The sequence below is a fragment of the Hakea prostrata genome, chromosome 5 (genome assembly GCF_041222555.1).
Source record: "Hakea prostrata isolate BN-2017 chromosome 5, UWA_Hpros_2, whole genome shotgun sequence".
Taxonomy (NCBI): domain Eukaryota; kingdom Viridiplantae; phylum Streptophyta; class Magnoliopsida; order Proteales; family Proteaceae; genus Hakea; species Hakea prostrata.
Window position 1 is genome coordinate 44,613,230 of NC_142604.1, and position 19,362 is coordinate 44,632,591.

Here is a 19,362-nt window from a genome sequence, read left to right on the forward strand (position 1 = left end):
GCCAGCACCCCCTAATGTTATGCACTTTTATGCAAGTGATAAACAACTAACACTTTGTTCCCATTCACCCTCTTCTGGTAAGGATTTGTGCTCTTACCTACCAATTTGGACTACAATATCTGAATCAGTTTTGATGGTTGCAGGGATACAACCACTTGTGCAAAAAGAATGGACATCAGGTTTCTTTTTGGTCCCTGGAGGTAATCTTGTACATAGTATCGTGGACATCTACACTTTTGATACCAAAACATAGTCGGTTTTGGATGGGATTGTATCAAGCTTACAATATGTCAAACATGTAAATATACCAGTAAAGAACTAATAGAGGCCTGCATTTGTATGCTGCCCAGTCCTTTAGAAGAACCTTGGCCATACTATCTTTTGCATTAGTTTCTCTAGTTAGCAAATGAACTAGTTAATACTGTCTTATCCCTATTCCCATCAACAACTTTGTATATTCTAATCCACTCACATATTAGGAACCAAGTAGTAGGAGAAGTGCATTAACATGTGTAATGTACCTCAGATTGTAATATTCGATCACAGCTAATGTTTACCCCCAAAAAATAAATCACAGTAAAAAAAAAAAACACCCACCACCACCACCACCAAACCCGGAAAGGAAAGGGAAAAAAGTTTTAAGAGTTTTTTACATGAGCCCCCTCCATTTTTATGAGAAATAAACCGCACCTCTTCTAGAATAAAAACCTTGCAAATACCCCCTCCACGGTTAACTCCGTTTTAGGACTGTTAAATAATCTTAATATGACCATATTATCCTCAAATATGGTAACATTTGAACTTCATTTTCAAGAGCTTTTTACATGAGTCCCCTCCATTTTCATGGGAAACAAGACGCACTCCCTCTAAAATAAAAAAACCTTGCAAAATACCCCCTCCACCGTTAACCCTGTTATTTAGGATTGTTAAATAATTTTAATATGACCATATTACCCTCAATATGGTAACGTTTGAACTTCTTATTTTTAAAGCCATACCACCTCACTCATCACAGTTACTCACGATGCCTCGTAATCTATCATCACTATTGCTAATCAACGCCCACGATTACCATCGGAAGAACATTTGAGGAGAAGCAGTGTGTACGTCATCTTGAGGAAAAGAAACGTTGTAGGAGAAGAAGAAAAAAATGCAAGTGAGGTACGCACTGCTTCTCGTCAAATGTTCTTCCGATGGAGGGGGTATTTGCAAGGTTTTTTATTTTAGAGGGGGTGCGCCTTGTTTTCCATGAAAATGGAGGGGGCTCATGTAAAAAACTCTTGAAAATAAAAAGTTCAAACGTTACCATATTTGAGGGTAATATGATCATATTAAGATTAGTTAGCAGTCTTAAGTAATATGATCATATTAAGATTAGTTAGCAGTCTTAAGTAAAGGGGTTAATGGTGGAAGGGGTATTTGCAAGGTTTTGATTTTAGAGGGGGTGCAGTTTGTTTCCCATGAAAATGGAGGGGCCTCATGTAAAAAACTCAAAGTTTAAAGCAGTGTCGCAATTTTGAAAAGTAAAATGGGCGGGTCGGGCCAAGGGTTTGGTTTCGGAAAACAGTGTTGCTCAGGCTTGCAGAACAACAGAGTTGCACTCTAACCCCACGGCGAGTTTAAGACATCGTTGTTACAAAAACCCTTCATAAACCGTCTCGTCCTGCTTGTGTTGTGTTTCTTCTTTACTTATTTTTTCATTCCCTCCAATTTACTTTCTGAAAAACCCTCCAGAGAAACCCTAACCGGAGGTAATATCTTCCTTTCATCTGTTTCCTTCTGTCGAAGTTTCTGTAGTAAGTTATCACTTGTTTCCTTCATTCGTTCGTTGATAATTGTTTGTTCACTTTGATTGTTGAGGATCGTTTTCGTGTTTTTTGTTCTTCCAGAACTATGAGCAGCTGGCGTACTCTTCTTCTGAGAATCGGCGACAACTGCCCGGAATATGGCGGAACTTCCGATTTCAAAGATCACATTGTCAGTTTTATTTTCTTTAATCACTAACTTCAGCATTATCTTCTCTCTGTATTTCATCCATTATGGCGTGGTTTGCTAAATATCCCTGCTTTTTAACTTAAATTTGGAATACTTTATTGCTAAATTTTTAATTAGCTTGGGGAGATATTGAGTTCCTGGAACTTACTTAGGTCTACGAGTCTCGTGTTGAGCTTCTCTCTTCTGCTGCAGGAAACATGCTATGGATTACTTATGCGGGAGCTGGACCACTCAAAAGACGAGATTTTGACGGTAAATTTCATTATTTTCTTCTTCAGAATTCATTTTGAATGCCTATGGTTCTTCCCTTTATTCAGTGCGATGCAAAACATGGCTTCCTTATGACACATCAAATGGTAAAACCACCAAAATAAATAGGAATGGAGGGAAAACTTCGAAGAACAAATTCAATTAAGAAGTTGCACATGAAGGTCGTGAGCTAAAAAAGAAGAAGTAGAAGGAAAGTAGGTTTGTATATATGGAATCCATTTTCCTTTGCAACAAACAAGTATTTGCTTAAAGAAATCTCTTAGAGATCAGATAAGCTCAATCACGTCCAGATAATAAGATGCTTTCTTGTTAAGCTTGGTTTGGTTTGTCCTTTGCATATTCTCTTTATATTCATTTTTTCACCTAAATGTAGCTATACTTTCTGAAGATAATTTATGCATTATTGGCTATATCCATCATATTATATTTTCAGCTTGGCAAAGAATCCTTAGCATATCCGAGACCCCTAAGCTTGGGAGAGCAAATCAGCAAGGTATTTTAATAGGAAAATGCAACTAATAATTTGAAGAGAACTTGAATCAACTAAGGTTTCTTGCTACTACACCAGTTTTTATTTATCCTTGTGAGCATCGACTCATCTGACTGATATGGATGCAAATTGGATGATCCAAACAAAAGATCAGCTATGACCTGTTCAATTAGGAAAAGCCTAAAGCTTCCTGCAGATGAATGTGATGTGTTATCAAATTGGTGGACTACCATGGATGTTTTCACCTTCACTGATATTTGTTGCATCTCTTTTCATCGTGAAGCTAACTCTAGTCCTTAATGACACATCAAAGTGCTTCGTTATAGGGTTTCATTTCGACCAACCTTCCCCCCCTCCCCCTTTCACTGCTACTCTTATTATGTTTTTTTTTTAACTAAGAAGCCTCCAAACTCTCGAAAAAGGGGAAAAAAAAAAAAAAAAAAAAAAGAAAGAAAGAAAGAAAGAAAAAATAAAAAAGAAAAAAGAAAAAAGAAAAAAGAATAAACCTTTAATAACACTTGGGAAGAATGGAATTCTTCTACATAAAACTTTAAAAATCATGAATCCCTAAATTCTGAAGTACATTATCCAAGTTTAAAATAGGGGTTGATGAGCTCCAATTGTGAACCCTTTTTTGTCTTTTTTCGGACCCCAAGAATGGATTGGATCAAAAGGACTTTCCGAGAGGAGACAAAATGTAAAATGGACCGCAAACTATAGGGCACGTGCTATACAAGATGAGAGTTTACCATCGTGGAGTGGCTTTTTGCAAAAAGATGAGGGGCATAGATGTGAACTAATCGACCGCTATCTGAGAGAAGAGTTGTAGGACTTAATGAGGGCCGCACATGAGATTGCACGAGACAACTTCGAATATGAGTCGGACGATGCGAGAAATTAAATCTGCGGCCCATCCATGATTGCCCTTCCCTCGCTGAGATGTCGATCTAGCCCTTCCTAATTAATCCGCTTTGCTCGTTTTCCTTGTGTAGGCAGCTCGTTAGAAGTACTATTGATGACGGACGTGCACCTAGTAGTAGTTTTGTGGGATTCATTAAATCTTTCCTTCTTTCTATTCGTTTCGGTAGCTAATTAGTAAGTCATAGGATAGGTCAAGATCGGTTGCTTAGGTTTTGACCTCAGATTCTGCTATGTCGGATGCGGGAAATACTGGAAAGTTCCGGCCTTGGCTTCAGGGCTTGACAGCGCCTCTTCAGCCGGTTCAGATTGAGAGGGAAAGAGCAGCCCTAGGCTCTAAGGTCTACTTGTCAAGGATGAGTTAACCTCCTCAATTTTATTGGCGAAGGCTAGAGCCGATTCAATCAATGCAACTTCGTCCCACCAGTCGAAAAGGAAGGAATATTCTTTGGCGGGTATAAATGTCCCAATATCCAGAGTATTTGTCTTCTATAGAAGTTGTTGGGAATGGAGCAATACTTCAAGGATTGATCAAAGAGCCAGGGAGAGTGAGGGACATTGAAGGGCGAGATGAGGAAGATTCAAGAATAAGGAGATGGATTGGGACCCATTAGGAGAGAGGGCTCTTGCTGCTTCTAGGACTGTCAAATTTGTCCATAATTTTGGTGGCACTGGTGCTACATCGGACTTTCAGGATGATGATAGGAAAGGGCGGTGGGTTGTTTTGCATATATTATACTTTGAACTCTCTGTGATTTCCATGAAGGGTTAAAAGAAAACTTGGTGTGATTATATAGGAAATCCAGGTTTTGACAAAAGTTTTGGCTTTAATTTGGTTTTGGGACGTAAAAAAGCATATAAAAGAATTATCTTGATGAAAATAGGACAAAATTTTGACTCATTTACGAGTTTTGAGTGGTTTTGTCTGTTGAGGGTGTGTGTGAAGGACTCCAGATTTGGCATCTTCGGTTAATCACTTGCATTTCTTAGAGCCAAGTTGGGTGTTACTACAATGCATCTGCATTGATGATTTGCCGCATTTGAGAAAGATTTGTGCAAGATTTAGACCTGGCTGTATGCCCCCATTCTCTAAAAGATTTTGAGTCTTGCTGGACTCTTTTATGTGTTTAACAAAAGAAACTACAAACTTGGCTTTGTCCCAACTTAATTGGCCAGCAACATGGATAACAGCATGAAGTAGGGACAACTGAAAAGAATTGACATATGAAAGATGTCAATAGATAGAAAAATGATAGAGAAAGGAAGAGGAACGACTTGCAGTCCTTTAAGTTGGAAGAATCTCAGCTGAATGTGACATAGATCCTTGCTCTCCAATAGGCTCTATCTAAGGTCATACTTAGTACAAGACCTAGGCTATGTACGTCCTTCCTCATAACTTCTCGTATGGTTATTTTAGCTGCCTTTGGCTCTTTTGGCTCTTTCATTAGAATCATATTACTCCTTACTGGGTATATGAACATACCACCGTAAATGACTCTCTTGGATCTTTTGGTTGATCAGGCAATGCCCAGTCCAATCTAATACATTTGTCCTGGAACACTATTTGTAGTGACATAGAATTAGAGGAACGGTTTCATGGGGGGGTGTTTAACCATAATTGTATTTTTATACTTGTGACACTTGTTCATAGAATGTTTTAACCAAGGTTTAAAGTATCCCACGATACCATACGATACTAGCCGTCGTATCCATTTTGCCCCCGTCGACTTCGTCGTCTCTCCATTGAATTCCTAAAATACATTAGTCGGTGTCAATCGCTGCGCGTCTCTTAAAATCACCTCCGATCGCGGTCTTTAAACCTTGGTTTTAACAAGGGGCCTGCCTGTTAATGTTTCTGGCCAAAATGGTGCATTTGACCAGTAAAGTTCTCACCTGAATCACATATGGTGACAAACTAGTATTTGTTTGGTAAAAACCAAAATATTTTGGTCTCAGTATGTTTCTAGTGGTCAAAACCAGGTTCAGATTTGAAACTTTGAATATTGACATGTTGTGAGGCTTAGATGCTGTCTTGTTATGTTGGGTAAGATATCATAACATTGTGTACTATATGTTTCTTTTTCTAATTGCTATCTGATTTGATGTAATCTCCTAACATTGCCCTTGGCATGCTTTGGCATGCTTGGAGACTTCACTTTGAGTATTTAACTGAATTTGGGGCAATGATTAACACTTTACACATCATGCAGTAACTCCCACACATTTCAATAAAGGGAATAAAGACTTGTGAGTATGAGAATGTTTTGCTTACCTTTGAGAACATTATCAGATCCAACTATTTTGACGCTGTCAAATCAGTGACAGATGCATTTTCATGTTAGATATTAAAAGTTCCTCGTATTCACTTGGTGTAGGAATTAGGAAATTGTGCTGGTTGGTTTGCTTATCTCATTATTGAAAACCTTTAACGGATGGTCTCTTGTGGAATGCTTCTGATGCAATTAGCCATTGATTTAATTAGGGTTATTAATGTTACTTCTTATAGTTAATCATTTGAGGGAGGGTATGTGTCCGTGGTCAGAATCAACCAAAATCACAAGGATGAAGGAAGGGCTGATTGGGAGAAGTTAGATTTAGAGTTGTACTGTGGTCCAACAGCCTAAATGGATTTAAGGAAGGACCATGGAGTCATGTAGCTAGGTTGTTGGGACTTAGGATTAGAAATTACATATGAGATTGGACAATTAATTGAATTAAAAAAATGATCACGGAGCAAAACAGGGTCGGTGGTTTGATTAAGGTCCATTATGAGTTTTAATAAAATTAAAGGGGGGGGGGCTTGGTGCAACAGCTGGTGGACCACAGTTGTAGATCCAAGGTCAAGGCATCGAAACTGTCTCCTAGCAAAAATTATTGGGGTCAGATTGTGTAGGAAAACTGCCCCCCTGGACTTTGCTTGTGCGGAAGCCTTTGGCACTGGATTTGCCCGTTCTTTTTTAATGTTACTTCGTACCTCAGTCTCATCCTCTTGCTGTTAGGTAATTATTGGAGTCAGCAGTAGTTGAGTTGGTGTTTGTTTCAGTTTTGAGTCCAAAGTAAAGTCAAATTCCATTTTAGATTTCAATTGGGATTTTTTTTTGAATCTTTAAATATTGTTGAAACCATAACTAGGAGACCGTTTAAATAAAAATTGAAAGAAAATGAGTCTTTAGTCTCAGATGATGCAGGTTTTTTTTGGCTCCCAACTTTTACTCTTGTATTTCTTTTCTTTTTGTCAATAGTAAAAAATCTGATTAGTGTTCCTTCTCTTACTGTAACCTTTGCGACTTCAACTTTTCTGCAACTGAAGATGGCAACAGCCCATAGATGAGTGATTGATCATCGATTCCTATCCTCAACTAATTCCAACTGAGAATTTGGGTTGATGTTCAAAGAGTTTCAGCTGTAAAGTACTACACCACAGTTCTCCTTCGTCGTGAGAAATTGAGAACTGCAGATAGGGTTTTCAGTCTTCCATCAGGTTCAGTATCAGTTTCTGAATAACTTGCCTTCACTTGAAGTTTTGGGTATTAGATTGGATTTGAGAGGCCTAAGACAACCCTGAAAATGATGTTTATAGCTCTTGTTTCAAAACCTTTAGCCCTCTCTTTCCTTTTGCCCATTTCCATTTATTCTGTCTTGTCTTTCAATATATTTTTGTTCCAGGACTGTCCCCCCATAATAAATTTAATTCCCCTTCCTCTCCTGCTCCCATAACTATTGTACTTTTTAAGTTTTTTCTGTATACAGCCCTGCCATTCTATCATAATCTTTTATTCATTTTTTGTTTTGCCACTGTTCCTTAGAATTTGTCAATCTGTGTGCCCATTAGTGACCCAAACATGGTTTTCCAATGCTGGGTTTGCATCAGCTTGATGGAGATCCTGATAATGGGTTAGTAGAAGGTTTCTGATGACGTTCATATGTGTCTGAATCAAGGAAGAAAATTCGATTGAAACAAGAATTTTGACCTTGCAAAAGGCTGAAATTTCGATGTTTCGGTAGAAATTCAGTCGAAACTGGATACTTTTTTTGGAAATTGGAGCTTCAGTTTGGGGCCTCATATGGACTCAAAATGATTTGGATTTTTGCATACTACTTATTTCAAGCATAATAAACACAATGAAACTAGTATTTTACAAAAAAAAAAAAAATCCATTGAAAAATTATCATTCAAGTATACTAACAAATGTCTGGTTTCGACAAGTGCAAACTGTATTGCATACAAACATAGAATCATCAGTGTACGTGAATTGTTTAGTAGAATGGTTACATATACAACAAGTCAACAAAATAAAATGACCGACTAGATCAAGTGATGGTGTCTCACATATATTAAGTTGAAGCCTATATATCATATATACATAAAATAAATATACATAATTTTAGAAAATAATTATTAAAATCAGAAAATAAAAAATGGTAGCAAATAATAAAAAGATAAGTTTAGCAAAACACAATCATAGGTCATAGTCCTAGGCTAAACATATATTAATTTCAAGACAATACAAGATCATTTAAGGCATGAACAAAACAAAAATAAAAATTGGAACTGTTGGGTATGGCTCATGCTTCACATTTTATTGTTGCCGGAGTTTTCTTTGTAGTTGTTGTGGCTTAGGTGGTGTTTAGAGGCAAAAAATGAGCAAAAGAGGTGTTTGAAGGCAAATGAGTCATGGAAATTAGGTGCAAATGGGATAGAAATCAACAAAAACTAAGGGAAAACAAGTTGGAATGTTGAAATTTTGGTTGAAACGGTTGAAATTTCGGTCGAAACCTCTGAAATGGTCGAAATCTCTAAAATTTCGGTCAAAATTTGACACTTTTCCGAAATAATAGGAATTTCGTTTTGTTTTTGACAAATGCAGAAATTTCGACTGAAATTTTGACAATTTCGGTCGAATTTTCTTCCATGGTCTGAACTATGTAATTCATATTTCTTTTCTTGTCCATATGACATGTAAGACATCGCATCCGTTCATGTTATAGGGGATCCCTCACCCACATCGTATGTCCAATTTTCGCAAATTGAAATTTTACAAAGATACCTTGAGTCTTGTTATTGCATGTAGGAGATTAGTTTCATTTGTAAGTTGATATCACTTTTAACTTTGTTTTTACTTCTTTTGCATGCTTTGATCTGGCTGCAGCTTGACTGATAAGATTTGTATAGGATCCTACATATATAATATTACCTGCCATTTATCTCATTGATTTGATTAAATTTCACTTGCCTTTGTAAATGTCAACTTTTTCGTCAAAATTTTATGTACGGGGTAAATTGATTGCAGTTGACAACTTTGCTGGAGAGCTGGAACTTTATTGAAAAATATTTCCTTGTACCAGTAGTTTTATTGATTGGTCTGAAAATATCATACAATGCTGGAGTCAAGACATGTTTATATCATATTCTAATTTTGTTTGCTACTTTTCGACAGTTCCTTCTCCAATGTGCTGAACAACTGCCTCACAAGATGCCTTTGTACGGAACAGTGGTACGCTGAAACTATGTCCCTTTCAATCCTTCTTGACTTCCTTTTTGTATGCTATTTAGTGAAGTAATTATCTACACAGCCCCAGCTACAATTATCCACACAGTCCCAGCTACATGTGATTGATTGTCTTTACATTTCACTACTTTGGGCCATGTGGAGAGCTAATCGAGATTGACTACTGCATGCATACTTATAAAAGCCTTGCCTTTGATGAAGCTGGGGATAATGGCTGCAGACGTTGCCCCTCTGTGATGCGAACCAATTCTAGGGTTAAGTTGTTTGATGATTGCCCTAGAATCAAGCTCACTCTAGGATCCTCTTTCCTGAGAATCAGCAGTCTTCTAAGGCTGTTGGTGCCTTTGGTTGAAGGGTTTTGGGTGGACTTAGGGTTTGTAAAGACTAAAGATTAGGTTAGGGTTTGAGAAGGTTCAGCCAGGCTTAGGACCCTTAGGGTTCAATGTTTAAGGCTTGAAACCTTGCTGTAATTAAGATTTCAGAACTGGAATTTTTGGCTTAACGATCCTAGGGTTTGTCTAGGCTGAAGTTAAAGCTGCTGTGGTTCTGTTACTAATTTCATATTTGGTTCTAAGGTTTAGGGTTTTAAAATTAGGTTTCCTCCTTGATTTGGGTCTCTAGGGGTGTCGGCCAGGGTTAGGGTTGAAGGGCCGAGGTAGAGAGGATGTAGGAGAAGCTAATCCCAAAAGGGTTTGAAGTTTGGTTGAGGGATCTGGGAGTTACAGGAGTTTTAGTAAAACTAGGGTTTGTAGAGGTTGAAGATGAAGTGCTGGAATTTTCAAAACCTAATGAAGGCTTAATGGTGAATCTAAGAGTAGGGATAGGTTGAGGGGTAAGGTGCAATTCCACTAGAAAGAGAAGGGGTAGATTGGGGTTGGGGATCTAGGAGTTTAGAGGGTAGGGGGTTTGCTGCTGCCATAGAGAAGAAGGGGAAGAGGAGGTTTGCGTGGGGGCAGGGAAGGATTAAGGAAGGGTTGAGATGGGGCTGGGGTAGGTTGTACTTGGGAATGGAAGGGAGCCGGAGTTGAAGAAACCTTGCTGGAAATTGAAGAAACTGCAGAAATCACACACTTTATGGCTGCTGCAAGCTTCCCCAAAGGAAGCCCACGACTTCTTTTCCTCCAAACTCTCAAATTTGATTTTATTAACGAATTCAACTTGCTGGTTACAGAGAATGAAGGCTTATTTATAGCCTCTAAAAGAAAACGCACTAGGAAGTAGGAACTCACGCTAAGATACCAACTTGACTGTAACTTGCAGTCCAAGTCTAATTAAGACTCTGACTCAAAGGACTCTGACTCAAACAAGTATTCAATCATATCCCACTCTAGAGGAATCCAAATTGGTTTTATAGGAATCCTACCCTAACAAGGATCTTTCAATAACTCACTAAATAGTGACTCAATTGCAAATGTAGAAGTGGATCTTGGGTCCTACTAAACTGCTGGACCCAATGACATCCTACCTTAGACTCAACGAATTTTACCAAAAATGACCAAAATGCCCCTGGTGGGGTTATGTACTGTAGCCCGTAGGGTTTGGAGGAGTAACCCTAGGCCCTATGCTGCCCCTGGAAATGATTTACATCACTCCCAGATCCTGTATTAGTGGGGCTAAGAGTGTCAACTGGTTATGGATCCAGGAATTATGTTTGGTTCCAAGGAATGGAAGTGAGATCCAGATCCAGACCAAGTCCTTGATTGGTTGTGGAATTGATACCAGATCTGATCCTGGTGGGTTCTTGTTCAGATCTGTTTTAGGGCCTGTCTGTTTCTTATTTCTAGCATTTTTCTGTGCTAGTGGAAGTTAAAAAAAGACCTGTGCTAGGAGCACTGTACTCCATGAAAAACAGTTTTGACTGTTTCTGTGCTAGTAAAATGTTCTTGCAATATGGGTGTTCGGTAAATTGGTAAACACAGTCCAGGAATGTTCAATGAATGTTTTTGACACAAGTTGATGTTGACAAAACCTGTTCTATGATTTTTCCCCCATTTCAATTGAAAAAAAATCCCAGAATATCTATTAAATCACACTGGAATTTTAACCAAATACCTGGTTAGTTCCAAATTGACCAGAATATTCCAAATCAATGATTAAATGTTGGATCCCAATTGAAAGATTTGCCATTATGATGCTCTTAAGAAGGGGATGGTATACGAATGATATTTAGAGAAAAGAAACATGCAACCAGATATTGGTGAAAGATTATGATGGCTTGTTGTGACGATGTGTGGAAAGATTAGTTGTTTGGTAAGGAGAGGCAATGTAACATTTGCTCTGAACATTTTATATTGTTCATGAAAATGATTATCAATTTACCAGCACCTGCTTAGATTAATAGGGGGTAGAGAGATCTCTCAGTGAGTGGGAGTTAATAGTGCGTTTGGTTACTTAATCCCATTAATGTTTGCGTTGATTTCAATTACTATGATTATATATGTCAAGGATTTTTTTTACTTGGTGTCAAATGATAATTTGGAGGAATTCATGGATTAAACCTCAAACCATCAAATTCAAATAGTTGCACATGATTCTTGATTATGATGCTTAACAAAAGTAGCAAAGGTTGTTAAAAGTTGATTTGTGATTCAATGGATTTGAAATCCATGGAATCACAAAATCAAACACACTATGAGAGAATGCCTGTTGGTGCTTCAGGTGCTTGTAGCGTCCATTGAAAACGTAGGTTATTGCTTATGGGTTTGGAAGAATGGGAATGAGTTGTTAAATTGGTGGAGAATTTCTACTTATTGCTCAATTGTAATGGCGAGGTTGCATGGCCAATGGCAGGATTGACTTAACTGGGTTCCCTCTGGAGCTTTGGTTTTTTATTTATTTTTTATTTTTTATTTTTTATTTTTATAGTTTCCATCCTCGAACAAATGCAAACTGCACCTATACAGACAAAAGCCTTATGCAAAGAAAAGACGTTGAGACTCCTCTTCATCTTTTCCTTGACTGCCAGTTAATAGAGTATCAAATTTCAACATTATCGGGTTATCAATATGTCTTTCCTGGTGCCAATGAAATTATACCAGTTATCTACTTATCTTTCCCTTTACCTATGTTCCGTTCACAATGGAGCAAGTATGGCAGCAATTGGTTCCTCATACAATCATCTCTTCTGTAAAAACTGATTAGATACAAATTTCCAGCATAAACATAATTTTGAATCAGCACCAGTAAGGAGAGCTAACTTCAAGCAAGTATTAAACGTCTTCAGGCATATTTAAGGTCTCATCTTAAACAAACCTGCTAGTATTTGAAAATGAGTTCGGTTTCCAAGCAGCATTCAGAAACAATCAAACTCATTCTCTGGTAAGGGGGTCCCCTCTGTGGAAGGAGGCAAGCCATAGTGTCTATTGTCCATATCCCAGCCATATACCTGTTATTTAAACTGAATTTCCCAACAAAGCATCCAACATTGAATTCCTCCACACTGAGGAAGTTATAACCAATGCAGCCACCAGTAACGGCAAAACTACAAGTTCTTCTGCAGCCAGTGGGAACATAGACTCTCAATAGCGTTGCCTCCAACTGGTCAGTTCTAAGGGCTAAATCTAAAGGGAAGGAGTAGTTAGGAAAGAAGGAGCTTCAGTGGGTCTCAGCCTCATCCCAATAATCCTCCAACTAGGCGTCCCAAACAGCTATCTTGAGACGGACCGTCTGAAACAACTGAACCGCTTGACTGGCTCTTGAACTCCTACAGCGAAAATTTAGTACTGATGAAGAAATCCTAGACTTACTTTTTCTTCAAATTGGAAATCCAATTTTCAGTAATTTGCCATATTTCTAAAGAAGATGAAGAATAGTAAAACAAGTTCAGTGGTACCTGATGGGTATGAGTGCAGATACGGGAAGATCAAGAGGGTAGCTTATCATTTCCGAAGTGTGAAAGTGGAACCTGTGCTGCTGGTAGTGGTGATGAAAGAAGTGGTAAGAAGTGGAGATTAGTGGTTGGTTTGGTGAGGTTGCTTAACAGGGTGGGGAAAGGAGATGAAGAGAACCATTGTTTCAGTCATCTGAGAATAAGATCTGTATCATTGGCTATGTCTGATTGCTGAGGTGATGAGTTTGTAACAGAGGCTGGAGACTGAGTGTAGAAGACCGTCAATTTGTCGTGGAGTCACTGGGTTTCTTCGCAGTCACTGGAGACTGCATTCTCTTTTCCCCTGGGTCTTCAGCATGAAGCCTTTTCAGATGCTTGGTTTTATCGGGCACACATTTGGTAAGCTCTGTCTTGGAACTGAGACGTTCTGCGGTACACTTTATCCAGGCTTATTGCTTGGCTTGCCAGACAGGAAGAACGACCCAGTTTATCGAACACTTTATACTTGTTCTTTTGTTCTCCGGGCATAAAAGAATAAAAGAACTGGTCACCTGGTGTTGTCAAACGTATACTAACAGTTTGTTTTTATGTGCAAATGAAACAGGATGCCGCTTTACCATACCAAATCTATGATTCTTGAAACACCAAAAACCTTGTTTCACTGATTTTCATAACATTTCCCCCCGCCCCTAAATGGTTAAACTTACTCCAAATAAATCATCTTTCCCCGAAAATTTCTAGAGGCTTAAATAAGGTGAGAAGAGCAAACACCTGCAACTCTCCATCTTCTACCTCCTCCACTACCTTTTCCTGAAAACAAAAAAGGGTTTTAGAATAGGTTTACTGAATGCCATTTTATGGTCCAACCACATTTTCTAGCGCGCACAAATTCTTTTTTAACTGAGAAACATGTATTTCAGAACAGAAGCATTACCAGACAGGCCCTTACAGGGTTCTTTCATCTGGTTCTAATATGGTTGTTTTGTTAGTTGCTATATCCAAGGAGTCTTTTCGAATGTCTAGGAGCCCCAAGTTAATGCTTATGAGCCTCTTACACTAGTAATAGTTGACGCTTGAGCTAGATTAGGATGCCTAATAGGTAGATATAATTAATTTTTAATTTATTTACTGTAATGAGTCTTTTAGAATGTCTAGGAGTCCTAAAGTTGATGCTCACATGAACGATAATCTTAGTCTATCTTGAAGTCAATTTCTGATTCTGAGTCAATAGTTTGAGTTTGAAGACACATGCCAATATGGCAGTAAACATAGATGTAATTGCTTAGTTGAGACATGAATTGATGAATTGAATTTGATTTTTGTTTGTTGTGAACGGTGAGGTATAATAACATAGGTTGGTTATGTGACCATCTCCTTCGTCCTCCTTTTATGTGATTTCTCTTCTTTTTTCCCCAAGAGTAGCTCCTACCGTTTAAGCTTCTGTTCAAGAATGTCTCAACGATGATAAATTTAATTAGCTCCAATTCTCCTACTTTTTCTGACCTTCTAATTTGCCCAACCTTAAATCCTTTTTTTCTTTCTACTTTTGTACTCACCAAAGAAAATCAAGCATGCTTAGATCTACACCAATCTGGCCATCATAACCTGTCTTAAATTTTAGGGGTCATCCCCATATGTCATTACCTATGTTCTCTCCAGCCTCATTTCCATCCAACCACTATTACCTATGTTTTTGCGGAGCCCAATCAACTACCTCAAAATCCTAAAACCAAAACCCTAACCTTTTGAATTGAGATCCTAGAAGACTTGCCTGTAGTTGGATTGCATCAAGACTATGCAACTTTCTTAAATGAAATGTTACCAATCGTGATTCATATTAGATGGGTCTTGATTCTCGCGTCCATAGAAAAAGTTTACATTTAGTTAGACACTAGGATCTAAGAGACTAAGCTACTAGGGACATTGTATTGACATGGTAACCATCAAGAGAGAATAATTCTAGGATATAAAAAGTTTTATACCTATTAAAGAGAGGATAAAGTATTTAAGTTTTTGAAATTTAGAGTGGGTATTCGGTTTGGATGTGGTTAGGTTCTTTGGTCCAGTCACTAGATCCAGATTATAGTGCTATTTTCAGATCCAATGCGGCAATGCCTAACCATATTAAATATGGTTTGCAGTGGCTAGGGTATTCGGCTTGGACCTGCGTTCCATATTCAGTCCCTGGTTACTCAATGACATCCTTAAGTGGGGACCTCTTATGTTGGGGGTGTTCTGACTGTTGGTGCTGGATACATAATCGACCTCTTGGATATAAATTCCAATATTCTCCATGACATATTTGGTCCACTTAGTAAGGTTTGGGATTACCTATAGCGTGTAGGGAACACACCCAAGCGACGAAGAGGAGCAAGCTTAAGTCACACCCATTAGCCAATGTCTGCTTCCTCTGATATTAGGTTTTTATCTGATTTTCTTGAGTAGATATTGGAGTCTTGTATTAGTAGTTAACAAGGGGACAAGGCATGGGAGAGGTCCAAAAGCAAGGCAATACCACTAATGTTGGTCAAGATGTGTCCTAGGCACCCAAGATGACCAAGTAGTCTCAATGCCCAAATTGCCGTAGCAATTGTTTGCAGAGATAAAATCATATTGTTGCATTCAAATTGTCATAGTTATTATTTGTAGAAACTCCATCTGCTATGCATTGTTGTTCTAAGCATATCAAAACAGTTTTGATCTCTAGGGCAGGATCTAGCATGATCCTTGGCTTGAAGTTTTTCATGATTCAAAGTGAGGGCATGATCGAATTGCTGTGCCTTGAAGCCTGGTAAGGTGCATTAGGTGGACACCTTTGCCTCAAAGCACTCACCCTCTGCGATTTTGTAAACATTGAAACTGCTAAAGAGCTTAGTTTGACTACAAATGGTTGGAAATTTAACTGTTATCAATCTTCTTTTAGATGACTTAATAGTCTTTATTTCATCAGTATGTTAATTGCAGTTGCTTACAAGGTTGTCAAAGTGTCCGCCCTGCTGCCTAGTCGACGCCTTATCGCTTTCCTTGGTGTTGCCTTGATTTTTGTTGCCCTCTATCGCCTAGCACCGCTTTGACAACCATGGTTGCTTAGCAATATATTGGTACTCTATTGATTGCTATTCCACACCCCCTACAAAAGAACCTGATTTTTCTGGAATTTTTTTAATTCAATATTTTTTCCAATGAGAATATATGTCTGCTTAGTATCTTGTTTTGTTGTAAATATTCAGTTGTCTCTTGAGCTTGTCTAATTTATATCCTGTTTATTATTTTAGAAGAGCTTGTTTTTCAGATGATTTGAGTAGTTTTTATCCTTACAGGTTGGATTGTTAAATCTAGAAAGTGAGGATTTTGCCAGAAAAGTGGTGGAGCATACTCAAACTAACTTGCAGGTACAAATAAATGAAGGATGCATTATTGGCCTACCTTAACTTCTAAAGCTATAATGTCAACAATTGGCTAGATTTATAGTTCACGTCTGCTTGGCCTTCTGGCCTAATATTTTCTGTCTAATTTATTATTACTTCTCAAGAAGAAAAAAGTTATCTGATCGCATCTAATTTGCAAGTAATGTTATAGTACTCTAGGATACTGAAGACATGTCCTTTTCAATTTTTCTAGAATGGTGGCTCAAATTCTCTTTCTATATGTAAATTAAGACATCTGACTAATGTTTATTAATATGTTACATCTAATTGATGTTAATCAATGATTTTCTTAATCATCTGAAGGAACTTCTTCTAGCTTTTGCTGACTAGCAAGTAATGACATTAACATGATTTCCCTTGTGCTAGTGTTCTTCTCTTTTATTTACCAGGTCCAACTTGTACTGTGATATTTTCCAGTTTTGCAATTAAGTTGACCATTCTTAAGGTACTTTTTTCCACATTTTTTAAACAAGAACAGGTTCTGATTAGCTAAAAGCTAAACTCTTTATGCTTTGAGCTCAGTTTGATGGGAATATTTTACTAAAAAACCAGAAGAGAAAATTATTAACATAGCATTCTCAACATCAATGCTTAGTGACAACATGCTTTTTTCCTTTTGAAAATTATTACCACTTAAGTGTGATGTGTTTTCTGGATTTTGTGTGTAATTTACTGGGGTGTGTGTGGGGGGGGGGGGTGATTGGGAAATGCCAAATGATATATGATACCAGCTGCATCAATTCAGCTTTATCTGAGTTCCCAACTAACAGGTCTGGCTATATGGATTGTCAGCCTCCAAATATCACTGATTGCGGTCATACTTGATTCAAGGCCTAAGCTTTGCATGTCTTTCGTCACCAATTATCCATTTCTCCCCGAGCCATATTTGGCCTGCCCTTAATCTTTAGCTTCTTCAACCTGAATCAGAAGATGCTAGAGCATCTAAAGGCCTCTGTTGTGTGTTCCTGCATGGCCATGTCTCCTCAATTGACTTTCTTGTTGCTTATTATGTATCTTAACTACTCCAAAGTATGCTCTAAGTTGATCATTTCTTACTTAATCCTTAGTTTGCCAACTAAGCAACCATTTTTGCTATGTTGTCTGGACAAGTCAAGGTGGTTGTGGTGGAAATTAAGGCGAGAACATCTGTATGATACTCTTTGAGTACGGAACTAATGTAAGAATGTAAACCCAAGGGTAACAGTCCTAATATGATGTTCAAGCTCCAAATACTCCAGTAGGGAAACACAGGTTTTAAGTATAGTAAAGTGCAGAATTTAAAGGTAATGAATGTTAAGCAATTCATCTAGTAGAAACTGTATTGGGATCGAATGTAGGTGCAAACAGCACTAGAGAACACTCAGAACTTCAATCACAAGTTGCAGCAACAAGACTAAATCACAAGAACAGCAAGAGCTTTCAATGATGGGTAACAGCAGGAGCAGCCTCTGTAATCAGCTGAAGATTGATTATGATCTTAAGTTTGAGACCTTAATGATTGTTGCAGACATGAACAGTAGCAGCAGCAAGGAAAAGATAGGGTAAGGGGATGATAAGATAGAAAAGAAAAAGGGGGGGGGAGGGGAATGGCTATCTCAGTCTTTGGGTCTCTCAGCTGTTGAATGTGTTTCCTCCATAAGCAATGGCCACATGGCTTGCAAATTTAGTTTCTCTGAAGTTTGATTTTTGGTTGCAATGTGAGGGCCTATTTATAGCTTGGCTAAAGCTATACAATGACTGGAAATTTAGTAGACTAAAAATAGAAACTAATAACTAGTAACAATAGACTTATGGAATATATGAACTAATTTTATTTTGAAACTACTAGACTTTATAATTCAAATACATACATAAACTAAAGTAGAAGCTAACCTAAACTTCCAAATCTCCGTAAAATAGAGTGTTCATGTAATCTGATATTGGGTCCCCAATTCCTCTATGATTTTTCCCACTGCTGAATAACGGGTTTTGACACTGTTCACGTGGACAATGACGTGAACAATGTTTTGTCCTATTGTAGGAGTCCACATTGACTGCTCAAAATTGTGGAACAAGGGGACCTTTAGTTGGACCAGCTGGCTGGTTTGAGCTGGCCTTCACGCTGGTTTGAATTGGTCCTAGCTGGTGCATTCCTTGGCTGGTTCCAATCTGTCCAGGTTCTACAATAGCCTAACATTCTGCAACGTATATCATTGGATAAGTTTTTCTTTAGTGTTGTTAGCATGCATCGACTGTATAATACTTAGGACACATCGCACCTGATATCGAATATCTGGCATCATGCAGCTTTGATGGTGTCCAAAGTTTATGGACAGGTAGAATTTATGGTCCTATGCACGCATATTGGGTTTCAACGCAATCTGAGACATACAGACTGTAAAATAAACCACAACAACAACAACAACAACAATAAGCCTTGTCCCAACTAAATGGGGTCGGCTATATGGATTCTTGCCCTCCAATCAGTTCTCTTAGAGGCCATGCCAGATACAAGGCCTAAGCTATACATATCCTTTCTCACCATTTCTCCTAAGGTTATCTTAGGTCTACCCCTAGCTCTTCTAGTTCCTTCAATATGGATTATATCACTTCTCCGCACAGGAGCATTTATAGGTCTCCGTTGAACGTGGCCGTGCCACCTCAAACGACTTTCTCTTAGTTTATCACTTATGGGAGCAACTCCCAAACCAACTCTAATATCATCGCTTCTTATCTTATCCATCCTAGTTTTGCCACTCATCCATTTTAGCATCCTCATTTCTGCTACATTGAGTTTATCTATATGATTCTTTTTAACAGCCCAACACTCTGCACCGTACATCATAGCTGGTCGAACAACGGTCCTATAAAATTTTCCTTTAAGCTTTAATGGAATACGCCGATCACATAAGACCCTGGACGCACCTCTCCACTTCATCCACC

The 19,362-nt window shown here is 38.2% G+C and overlaps 1 protein-coding gene across 3 annotated transcripts in view; it reads left to right on the top strand.

Annotated features, from left to right (window-relative positions):
- Positions 1 to 1,570: 1,570 nt before the first annotated feature.
- ABH1 (ARM repeat superfamily protein) overlaps positions 1,571 to 19,362 on the top strand; it is a 78,188-nt gene continuing 60,396 nt past the window's right edge. Inside the window, exons 1-5 of one of the 3 annotated variants that reach the window (XM_089157202.1) lie at positions 1,571 to 1,751; positions 1,890 to 1,977; positions 2,188 to 2,247; positions 9,112 to 9,168; positions 16,333 to 16,404. In XM_089157202.1, the coding sequence (XP_089013328.1) occupies positions 1,894 to 1,977; positions 2,188 to 2,247; positions 9,112 to 9,168; positions 16,333 to 16,404 (273 nt within the window). In that variant the 5' untranslated portion in view covers positions 1,571 to 1,751; positions 1,890 to 1,893. Of the gene's footprint in view, positions 1,797 to 1,889; positions 1,978 to 2,187; positions 2,248 to 9,111; positions 9,169 to 16,332; positions 16,405 to 19,362 lie in introns of all 3 variants that reach the window. The other 2 variants (XM_089157200.1, XM_089157199.1) reach the window with 2 other exon arrangements.